This window comes from Rosa rugosa, chromosome 5, assembly GCF_958449725.1.
Source record: "Rosa rugosa chromosome 5, drRosRugo1.1, whole genome shotgun sequence".
Taxonomy (NCBI): domain Eukaryota; kingdom Viridiplantae; phylum Streptophyta; class Magnoliopsida; order Rosales; family Rosaceae; genus Rosa; species Rosa rugosa.
The window spans coordinates 1,130,064-1,142,175 of NC_084824.1; the positions used below are offsets into that span (position 1 = coordinate 1,130,064).

General features: G+C 37.2%; 1 protein-coding gene across 1 annotated transcript; it reads right to left on the reverse strand.

The window, feature by feature from the left end:
- Positions 1-2,926: 2,926 nt before the first annotated feature.
- On the reverse strand, positions 2,927-8,064 carry LOC133710093 (protein indeterminate-domain 5, chloroplastic). The gene is made up of 4 exons (XM_062136075.1): positions 7,412-8,064; positions 6,729-7,125; positions 3,957-5,158; positions 2,927-3,256 (listed from the first exon to the last, which is right to left on the reverse strand). Exons 1-3 carry the CDS (start codon positions 7,569-7,571, stop codon positions 3,970-3,972), a joined length of 1,746 nt encoding a protein of 581 aa, XP_061992059.1. The 5' UTR covers positions 7,572-8,064; the 3' UTR covers positions 2,927-3,256; positions 3,957-3,969.
- Positions 8,065-12,112: the final 4,048 nt, after the last annotated feature.

Sequence of the window (12,112 nt, forward strand, 5' to 3'; positions counted from 1 at the left end):
ATTAACTATCTTGGAATTTCAGCGAATATGGTAATTTCATGAACTTATAAATCGTAATCTGAAAAACGTATGAGGTAAGCCATGTTGTGATTAAATAGAATGAGAATGTCACACAAGAATCTTCACAGATGAATACATTCCAACAGAATAGACAAGCGAAGATTTAATTTCTTATTGTCTAGGTTTAAGAAATCCCCAACTAATAATTTAGTATCGCCATGCATCAAGATCAGAGAAATATAAATGATTTTTTTAAGACAGGGAGAGAGAAAGAGAGCCTCCCTGCGAAGAATTATGTCCACCCCAGCCCACATAAATTATGATATTTCATACCCTTATTATAAACTATGAAGGAGAAGATCGAATTGTTCGGCTACCTAATACCTAACCCTACTGGCTAGCTGCTGCTAATATAATTTGCTTGGTTTGACATTTAATTAGTTTAACTGACGCTTTCCACACAAATATTCTTTTCAACATTCTAGCTAATTCCCTACACCACAGTCCACGTACGTTGACGTTTTAATCTTCAACTTCACTGCTCCTGATCGATACCTATATTATTTTACATTGAATTGAGAAAGTAATTTTAATTTGATCTTTTCGCAAGCATATGCATGTGTTTTGTTGTTGGGGTCAGGACCGGATCGGACTGAAAGAGCTGGCTATACTATATATATATATATACATATTACTCTTAATCTCAGGCAGCTGCAGAGGCAGAGAGGCAGCAGAAAATGATATCTATGGAATCGATCGAGTATAGCTAGCAACTAGCATATGCAGAAATTTCCTTATTGTAATTATTAGGAAATTGATATGGGGCTGTCTACTATTGTCGTAATTGTTGTCTCTTCTATCTTTACAGGAATCATCACCCCGTGACCTGCAAGTGTGGGATACCTTTCATTTTCCTTTCAAAATTTGAATTTCTCTTGGAGTTTTTAACTCAGTATAATCTTTTCAACAAAATTATCAGGTTGAACATGCATTTACTGATTTACAACTAGGCAATGATTCAAGCTTAAAATTACAGTATGCATGCATGAAATGGATGAATTGAAGGTCTGAAACTAAAGTCTAATATAGGGATGATGGTAATTTAAATTTTCTGAAGAGAAAACTGTCTGGTACAATCTCTCCAAAATCCTTATTTCCATATGGTGCCCTTTCCTGGATAGTAGAATTCTATTTTGTCCAAAAAGTGGGTCCATAGACCTTGGGAACCACTTGAAAACATCTAACTTCAATAGATCTATCACAAACCTTTTTTTTTATTCCTCCAAAATATGTTGGGTTTTATTAGAATGATTGATCAACGTACAAATTGTAATTTAGGTCACTTTCAATATGATTATTACTGCATGTTACTTTCAATAATAAAGCCTATCCTATATATGGTCAGCTGAAGCATCCATCAACTTTTTCTCATGGTTTTCTAATCACAACATCCCAGTCGCGCACACCCACCTCATCTTCCATAGCTCCATACCTTTCCGCCGGAAGAGACCACCATGATGTATGTGTGATAACAAACTCTAACTTGGCATCAGCGCTTGTCATATATTCTTATGTTAGACTCAACATTCACACATGCTTCATTTCGCCGTATATATTGGCAAACTCCACGACGGCTGAAATGTTCTGATGAAAGTATTCTATATTGATAATGAAAAATATGTCTATCGATCATATATAGTGTACATAGTGGGTTTCTCTTCATCCATTACAAACATAGCTGAATAAGAGTCGGTTGCCTTTGTCGAAGCACTTTTGTACAGACATAGATATAGAGCCAAGTAGTCAAGATAACGAAATCGGGAGACAAATAGGTTTCAACGAAATGTCAACAAGTTTTATATCTAGATATCATTATCAAGTGGAAATTTGCATTAATTTATATAGATAACTAATACTGCTGAGCTTCAGGATCGTACCATATATGAATATGCTAACTGCTAAAGTGGTAGTAGATTACAAAAAGAAATGAATAATGGGATCTTGTCTAGACGCTGAGGCCTTGAGGGTCGGGGGAGCTTAGGCTTCAAAACTTGTCTCATATTAGTACAGAGACTTGACGCTGCATCTATATATATGTCTGCTACATATCTCTCTCTCACAGACTCACAGTAATATATATATATATATAAATATATATAGTAAATACCAAGAAAAGAAATGGAATTACAGGAGGCTCTACGTTCTAAATAATGAAACTGAGTCTTTCCATCTTGGCTCCCTAGCTACACACGCTAAAAGTCATTCTTCCAGACTTGTCCAGTACATTGCCACACTGAACTGAACTTCTTAGACTTAAAGAGGCAGCACAATGCTAGTATCTTTTCTATTTTGTTTTTCTTTTTTCAAGATATATATGTATATGCATTGAGATGGGTAATGACCGCCAAGACCATCTAGGCTAGCTTCACTTGCATTTTTACAGTCTTTTTGGTGTCGTTGATTTTAGAGAGAGAAAATTTGAACTTTGAGCCTCATCTAACATGATGAAACTCATAGTTAGGGATCCAGCTATCACAAAACCATGATGAAACTCATAGCTGGATCCCTAACTAAGAGTTTTATTATAATATACAAGGTTGCATCACAAAACCTCAATTAATCAGACGAAAAATAAGTCATCATAAGAGTAGGTTTCATATCTACAATATTTGGGAGGATGGGATCCGAACTAGCTAGAGATCTTCTACCAATTACACTAATACATAGTTTATACCAAATTTCGATCTTCATGAAATTATAAAGGCAATTATTAACACTCAATTTATTTGATGTTGTTTTTATACATTTTTTTTATGTGTTAGCGACTTAGCTCACAAATCACTTAACAAAATATGAGCCATGTGTTTGCTCATTAATGTTATTCCAATTTCCAACTCTCTATATGTAACGTACTTGGTAACGCCTCTTGAAACACGAAGAAGCAGTTGCAATACTGATAAAATTAGAAGTCATTAATGAAAGCTCCTATGGATTTGAATTTTGTTGAAACTGCTAAATGCTAGCTAATACATAAAGAAAATGAGTTTTAACATGAGATAGGATAAATTGTCTACCAGTCATTCAATTAAAACTACCAAGAAGTTCTAGCCTTAATTGATTTCTGAAAATTAGTTCCCTGGCCCCAAACACTTGTTGAGGTTTCAAAAAAGAAAGAAAATAGAAAAAGAAGACGAAATATACAGCTCGAAGAACCTTGCACTAATTCCTTCATGGCACTCAACTTAATCCACACTCCCTGCAAACAAAACAAAACTTAGTGGTAGTAAAATTTTACCTTTATCATAATGAAAAAGACAGCAATATTAGTGTTAAGTTTCTAGCTTATTAGGGTTTTGTTTTTCCTTTTTTTTGAGTTATGGCAAACTCATTATGGTCAATGAAACAACAATTTCGATCAAGCTCATCATACAGAAGGTGTTAACAAACAAAGAGAAAAGGTAAAATATGTAAAGGTAGATTAATTATGTTTTGCTTTCTGAAATCAATGTACGTAGTTTTTGTTCTGACAATTGTTCATGTGTTCATCGAAAGTGCAAGCTTTACTGAGCTAGAGAAGATCTTTAATCCATCTGAGTAGTCGAGTGAAAGATCGAGCACTCGTGACTCTGGTGGCTACGTACAGGTGGCCAAAGTATAAGTTAAAACCACTAAAAGAAAAAAGTGATTGATAATATAAAAACAAAAAGACAAGACCCAAAATGTGTACTCCAGGTCATGGCCCATGGGTCATGACTGCCTCCACACTATGTGACCATGCAAGACATTGTGTCAGAAAATTTTCTTTTAAAATTTGACACAAGAAAACCAACATATACCAAAGACAAGCCAGAGAAAGTGAACAGTAGAAAGCCAGCAGTGTTTAGGACACAATTACCAAAGAAAACTAACTCATATAGATAATTAATTTACTCGCTAGGTCACTAATTTTCACGTACCTTTTTTCGTTCACTAAAAATTCCCACCTCCTCCAAAAGATTGGGTTGACGGCGCAGCATTGCTCTCTGAATCCAAGGAGCTCATATGCTCGATCTGAGTTTGTTGTTGCCCACCGCTCATACTCCTAACAATCTGACCAACACCAAGAAAATCCCTAGTTAACCTATCAGACCCGGCTCCTATGCTCACCGCCGGCAACTTGGGCTCGTCCCTACTTGCCACGTCATGAAATCCACTGCCAAAAGACCCGGTTCCGAAAATAGAGGAGCTCCCTCCAGCAGCAAAAGAGTTCATTAGGTCTTGGAGGTTGTTCTCATTTTCACTGCCACCACCAAAAATGCCGCCTAAATTGGCAGGAACAAGGGAGGCCGCCGCGGCGGGGCGTTCAGATTTAGTCGAGGAAGTGCTTCCAAAGCTTCTTAGGAGCGAGGCAGAAGTATTGTTGCTCGAAGTAGTTGACCCCATTTGAGCCGCCTTCTGAAGCAGCGCTGTGGCGGACATGTGCGAGACGGCTGCACCTGCACCATGATGGTTGTTTTGTACTTGAGAACTATAGAGCGAAGAGACATTGCCGGAGCTCATGTGATCACCACCGCCTCCACCCATCATGTGACCTGAGAAGAGACTCGACCCGCCTTCACCGCCATTACTGTTGTACTGGTGATCAGGATGAAGCAGTAGATTAGTACTATTGGTGCCACCGGCGTTGTTGCTGTTGTTGCTGTTTGATAAGAAAGGTAGGTTAAACAGATTGCCTCCTGAGGAAGAGTTGTTGTTCTGATGATCAGAAAATTGCATCAGTCCATGGAATTGTTTGCTCTGCAACTGTTCTTGATCGTGATGGTATTGCTGGCTAGATTGGTCTTGATTAATGAAGAAGGGTGCCGAAGATTGCGCCGGACCAAAAGACGACCCCATGGAAGGAGGAGAAAGGAGATGATCGAACTGTCCGGTCCGGGCATTGCCGCTGCCGCCTCCGAGTCGTAAGATGTCAGCAGCCGTTGATTGATTGTTGTGGTGATGATGATCAATGTTAGGACCCACAACTTGTTGTTGATGGTGATGATGAGATAAGGCTAGGCCAGTGTTGCTGGTACCTCCATATAAGTTGCTGCCAAGGCTGCTCAGATTAGGTTGATGTCTTGCACTTTCCTGAGCCAGTGCATCACAGAAGGCCCTATGAGTGATAAAACTGTCCCTCCTGCATTCATAAATTAAAGAAAGCCAGTGATTGGATGTTTCCATCATCATCTTTCATTGTAAACTAGGCTAAACATTTTCTGAGTAGAAAGTCATGTCTGGATATTACACCAATATATGTACAGTGTAATCCAGGTATCATTATTGGCCGGAATATGAAGTGATTTAATCAATGGACCCACTAAGCTTCAGATAATTCATAAAATCACCGATCGTTAATTTCACTATCACTAAAATGGTAACCCATACCTATATGATATTGATTTCAATGTTTACCAAATATGAAAATTTAATGTATGTAGTGAAGCTTCAGAAAGATATATAGAAATAAATGGAGGTAGCTGGATCAAAACCCTAATGTGAAGGCTCAATTGAAAACTCAAAGAGAGGGGATGGACACATTTAATAATTGTCATATACTGCGGTTAGTTAATGTAGAATCGAAAGAATAGAAGGTAGCTAGAGATTGCAGAAGGAAGTTAACCAAAGTGTCCTAATCAGATGCAAGAAATTTAAAAAGGTATGTGAGAGCGAAATTGTCCAGAATGTGAGAAAATTCTGAATCAAATAAACAACCAAGAACTGCAATTTCAGGAGTGTTCAATAAATGCAACAAGAGAAATGCCCTGTACTCTGATGAAATGTAATTAATCAATAAACGTCTTATCATTAATCAATACACAACTCATGAAATGTCCGTCTTTTTCCCGTTTAAAACCAGTTCAGAGAGAGCTTGCTAGAGAGAGAGAGAGAGAGAGCGTCGCCATAGCTTAGCCAGCTTAAGCTAGCGTTATGAAAGATGATTTCTTTTGAACTGGGTTATGAAAGATGATGATCGATGATGAAATTGAAGGAAGGAGAACCTGAAAGAGCAGAGCAATAATGGTCACACTTGGCCAACTCAGAAGAGAACAAATTAACATTGACTGTAACAGCAAGCACCACTGTTACCACTTACGAACATACATGGCATAACAACACGTGAGTACGATCGAAAAAGCTAAGCTAAATTGAGAGAGAGAAAGAGAGAAGAGACCAGGGCGGTGTTTCCGATGTAAAACAAAAGAAAGGAAACGAAAATGAACTAGTACAAGTACTACTGCTTAGTCTGCTACCCTTTTCTTTTTTTTTCTTTTTTTTTCTTTTTGTTTTTGGGGTATGATGGATGAATGAACGATTGGACTGAACATGTAATGTAACATGAAATCACTACGACCATGCTAGTTTCCAGAGATCTTTCACGTGAGAGCATGTTTTGCTGCTATTTCCTAATTCCCGAAAACAGAAATTTTAAAAGAATTAAAATCGGATAAGTTTGAAAAAAGAAAAATGAGAGAAAGAGAGGACCCTTTTCGAAAAGAGAGAAAATTAACGCATACTAAAAGCGTGAAACGCTAGCCTTTTTCCCTTCTCTTGTCACTCGAGGAATCTAAATCCTAAACGAAGCAGAAAAAAAAGCAGTGATCGAAGTGACTGATGCTGCTGCTGCTTTTTTTGATATGATTATGCGTATGATTAATTAATGGGAAAATGAGCTAACTCAAGTCTCTAGAGAATTGTTGTTGTTTTACCTGGAGAAGAGAGTACCACAGTCGCATCGGTACTCCCGAGTGCCGCAAGTCTTAGAATGCGCCTTCCAATCAGACTGAACGGCGTAGCGCTTGGAGCACTTGTCGCATTTCCACTTCTTCTCGCCGTGCTTTCTGGAGAAGTGCTTCTTGATTCCGGTGAGGTCGCCGAGGGCCCTAGACGGGTCGTGATGGACGCAGGTGGGCTCCGGGCACAGGTAGACCTTGCGTTTGGGTTCTTTTGTAGTCTTCTGCTTTAGTTTCCAAGGCAGGTTGTGTCCTCTTCTGTGGAGCTGTAGGTTCTGCTCCCTTTGGAACCCTTTGTTGCATACCTCACATATGAACCTGTTTGTTGCCATTAGGGTCTTGGGAGATAGTGCTATCACTTCCGCTTCTGGATCTGTTATGAAAAATGACAAACAACAAGACTTTCAATTAGAACCAAAAAAAAAAAAACTCATATTTATTAATCACAACAAGAAATACTACAAGACAATATCATCAAATATTTATACAAAAACTCTTGTGTTGTATCGATCCCATTTCAATTCCAACAAGCTTGTACTCTCAATTAGCTAGGGTTCCTTTCGCGGAAATGAACAATTCAATTGATTTTTCAGAAGAAGTTCTTCTGGTTTTGTTGGGTAGAAGAAACATAAAGGAAAAAAAAGTTTTTGGATACTTGCTTGGTGTTCCAGGTTGGTTTCTCTTCTTCTTCTGCGGTGGTGGTGCCAGAGGCGCGGCGGCTGTGGATGATGTTGGTGTGGAGCTGGAATGCTGCTGTTGCTTCATCAAGTTTTGATCTTCTTCTCTAATTCCGAAAAGCGAAGAAGAAGATGCAGCCATATTTCTTTCCTTGCTGAATTGTTTCTCTTGGTTGGCAGGCCCTTATAAATCTGAAAGATTCTAGAAGAACCCCACAAGCAATTTGAGTCAGTACTCCTGCTTAAATCTTATCCCAAAGATTCCAAAAGCCAGCAATAGGAATCATAGGATGGGAGAGAGCTTTTGGATTAGTACAAAAACAAATAACAAGCCTAGAAATTGATTAATATCAAGCAAAAGATTTGAAGAAAGCTAGAAGAGTTGATGAAGAGGAAGGAGAAAGAGGAATAAACTCCATAGCTGGGGTTTGATGCTTCTGTTTCTACTTTTTTTTTTTTTCTGTCTTGGCTTAAATGAAAAATTCTGAGAGCAAGGGGATGTTTGTTATGGTTTCTATGATTTGGTGTCATGCACATACAGTAACACATATACACAGCAAATATTTTATTTTATTTTAATTCATATTCATTAATTCTCCCTTCTTTTCCAGAATTTAACTGAAGGTTTTTTCCTCCAGAAAATAAAATACATATTGAAATTGAATTGAGAGAGAGAAAGAGAGAGAAGCTGAGGCCTACAGGTCGGTGGACCCAATCAAATTGCACAAAACGACATAGTATAGTGCGTGAGAGGAGCATGAAGCAGCTCTCTCTCTCTCATTTTCGTATCTTCCTACTTAGATCCAGACAAACCAGCCCACATCACCCTTCTTTCCAAGTGGACCTAGCTAAGCTCCCTCACAGTCACAGTAAAAAATAAAAAACTGAACCTAATCCTCAAGTAAAGATTATTGGTACTAGTCTGGTGTATAGAACAAGAACACCTGAAGGTGCACTGACATGAACTTGTTTGCTGAAATTCAGCGCTTAAGCTAGCAGAGAGGGCAGCAGTACGTACTAGTAAAACATGATTTGAGCTCGGAACCCTACTAGGTCTGCTTCACTTGCATGTAATTGGTTTGTTCTTTGCTGGCCTCTCTTATACTGCCAGTCACATCTGGGCCATACATGAAAGGTCGAATTAGTCATTTTAATGAAGAAATGATAATTAATGGTAATTAAATTAAGACCTAGGATATTAATTAAGGACCTAATATTCCAACCCAACCACTATCGTTAAACAATTACATGGCAAAAATCATTTCAGATTTTACACTACCAAATCAGTTGCGCCATCATCACCAACCCTATGGCTTATTCCCTACCATGCGTCACAGCTTATTATGCAGCAAAAACCAGAGAAAACCAATTGAACTCTAGTTTTGATAAAAAAAATTTTTTTTTTTTTTTTGACGAAGATAGATTTGGAGTTCACTTAAGTGATGTGTTAGTGATGAACAAGATGTAATGCAGCGAAACGTTTGCTTTTTGTGGAATTTGGATGCTTGATTTGGACGGGGTTTTTCATCATCTTTTTTTTTTTTTTTTTCCAGACCTGGTTTTCGAAATTGGAATGACAGTTTTTATTCCATGCCAGTCAAAACCTTTTTTCTCATAGAACAAAGCTAGCAGAAGATTTGTCATTCTTTAAAACAATGACAGCTTAACTATAACCATGCACGTCACTGTCATCTGTGTCATTTTGATAATATGATTGAGGTTGCACATAAATTCTTCATTTCTATGGGACCTGAGTCCTAGCCTGAGTCCTAGCCTGAGGATTAATAACCACTAAACGGGGTTGTCTAGAGTACTTGGATGTTTATCATACACTCATTTACATATAATTGAACCAAAATTACAATTTAGTTGAACCAAATTTACAACATTAACAACAAAGTTATCAGGGCCGGCCCTGAGGGCTGTCGCCTGAGGCGGCTGGCTCTCGGGGGCCTCCGTAGTTTCTGTAGATGTGTTAAAGATACTATATATATATATATATTTTTTTTTTTCCTTTACAAACAACAAATGGCATGTTGCTCCAGCGGAACTGAAATCAGTTTGCATCTTCTCGAACCTTGCCATATTCAATCTCTTAAGTTTAATTTTCTTGGACCCCGTGGCCCAGCCCACCATTTTTTTTTCTTCTTCCTTTTCCATATAAACTTTTCCTTTTTCCTTTTAAAAAAAATAAACTTTTCCTTTCCTTTTTCCACATGGTTAGTTAGTTTATTCATAAATTTATGTAGGGAATAAAAATTCATATACTTTTGTTTTGTTATTAATTTCATATTTACTTTTATTCAAAATACATGATTTTTTATTGTTATTTGGAGCAAATATACACACACACATACACATATATACGGGAGGCCACATTTTAATTCTTCGCCTCAGGCCATTAGAATCTCAGGACCGGCCCTGAAAGTTATCACATTTGTTTTACACATTTACATATAATTGAACCAAGTTACTGCATCGACAACAATTCGTTCATAAACTTGTAAAAATATCATAGGTGGAATTTTCCACCACTAAACATACATGTCCTTTATATAATCTCTGCAGCTGTATTGATTATGCTGTACATCCTAATGGGAGTTTCAGATTTGGATATAGTATTGTCTCTATTGCTTAAGCCTTAATGCAAAAGAATGCCTGAAACGAGTAAGGGATAGATTTTTGCTACCTTTTTTCCCCATTTTTAATAATTAGCCTCGTATAATATAATACTAGTCCCCATGTTTTGAATAAAAAAATAAATAAAGTTGATTAATATATGTATATATAAGTTTTGGTTTTGAATTTTCAAAAAGTGGTTTGTTGATTATGGATTTATGGCTGCTAATTATTCATGCAAATGACAACTACTTTTTGTAAACGCGGCATTGCATCACCCTGGCCTATTTTGAGGAAGATCTTGGATATAACTATGTAACTGTAACTCTTCTTTTATAACCTCTGGTCGTATATAAAATTCTAGCTGGATGTAGTAAATGCGTTCATTGCTCTCCTAAATAAAATGTATTGTTATTCTTTTTCTATTATAACTTTAGATGAATTGTCAAAATAACATGTCCATATGCGTGTCAAATTGTCTGACAAGAAAACATGAAACGAGTATATATAATATCATAACGGTGAAAAATTAACCCTAAAACTCCAAACATAATAAATGTTTTCAGTTACATGCAGAGATCGAGAAGAGAATTGTCAAAACCCAACAAAGCATTTGTATTATGGAAGCCATTGCTGTAGTTGGTGACTGGAAACTGGTGAGAGCTAGCCAGCCAAGAGAAGACCAGACCAGACCAGAGACCTTATATTAAGTGACAATATAGAATGAGTCTGTTCCAATAACAAGAGGGACGATGATGCTTCTGTTGGAAGCTAGTTTACTAAGAACCTGGACAATTGGACATGCTGCAATTTCAACAACGGCGGCGTTTTGGTGTTTAGGTTTTAACCCTTAGCGTAACCTCCAACTAACCCTGTTTTTTAATTACCGGTCTATGTTTTACTTTTTGACTTGCTAACGTTTCTGTGGATTTTTCCAGATGGTCAAATAGTTTTGTAGTGGTGAGTCAGTCAGACCGTTTTAGGGCTTTTGCCGGTTTGAATCGTTAGCCAGGCCCAAACGTTTTCTCTTTCTTTTTATTTTTTTACTTTTTTTGGGCCTAGGTGACGTGGTTAGTCTTACAAAACTAATTTTATATATAGGAAGAATATCATAAATGGTCACTCAAGTTTTACCTGTTCGACATTTTGATCACATAATCACTTTGATCATTCAACTTTAACTCTGTTATTCATTAATTTTTTTCATTAAAAAAAAATTATTTGCCACAATATCAATGATATTTTCGACCAATCAATTGTGAAAAATTGAGAAATCTGAATTGAAATGGATGAGAGAAGTGATTAAAGTGAGACAAAATACCCTTTCAATGACTAAAGTGATTGACAGAGTAATAGTTGAGTGACCAAAATGATATATTTAAAAATTAGGTGACCAAAGTGTCAAACGAGTCATAGTTGAGTCACAATTTGTAAAATTTTCTCTTATATATAAATAAATAATGAAAAAAATTATTTTGGGGTGAAAAAGCCAAAAAGGAAATCAAATTGTGTAAAATGGAAGAGAATGTTCATTTAAAATTTAAAAAGGAATTTGCCTTTTCGGGCCAGCGAGCTAGCTAGCTATTCTGAGCTTGAGACCAAAAAAGAGTTGGCTACTATCTGCTATATATATACGAGGCACTGTGGATTCGAATTACAGAGGTCCATATGATCATAATGATGTATGGTGTTGTGAAGATCAAAGTATATAAGTGAATTTGTTGATATACCTGAAAATGAATTTGTATTGTTTTGGGGAATTCCTCATAGTGTGAGTGCAGATTCTGCAAGCATATGAGAATGACAGACTGTATTGGACAAGGGACTTGGCCCATTGGAGGTTGGCTGTTGGCCCATTGTTGTAATGTGCTGGACTCGCATAACATTAAAAATAACAAATGGAGTTTTTTTTTCTCTTCATCGATGCTCAGTAGTGTTCCCCTGGTCAGCAGCTGACCATGGGGAATATGGTCACTCACCGTCCGATTTCAATCGGACGGTTGACAGCTCTCATCTCAGATTTCATCACTTAGCAATCAACCGACCGATTTCAATCGGACGGTG

Coding starts and splice junctions, on each gene's coding strand:
- LOC133710093 (XM_062136075.1), bottom strand. CDS start 7,571: ATGGCTGCATCTTCTTCTTCGCTTTTCGGAATTAGAGAAGAAGATCAA. Junction 7,126..7,411: donor AAACCAACCTGGAACACCAA/GCAAGTATCCAA, acceptor TTTTCATAACAG/ATCCAGAAGCGGAAGTGATA. Junction 5,159..6,728: donor TGTGGTACTCTCTTCTCCAG/GTAAAACAACAA, acceptor TTATGAATGCAG/GAGGGACAGTTTTATCACTC.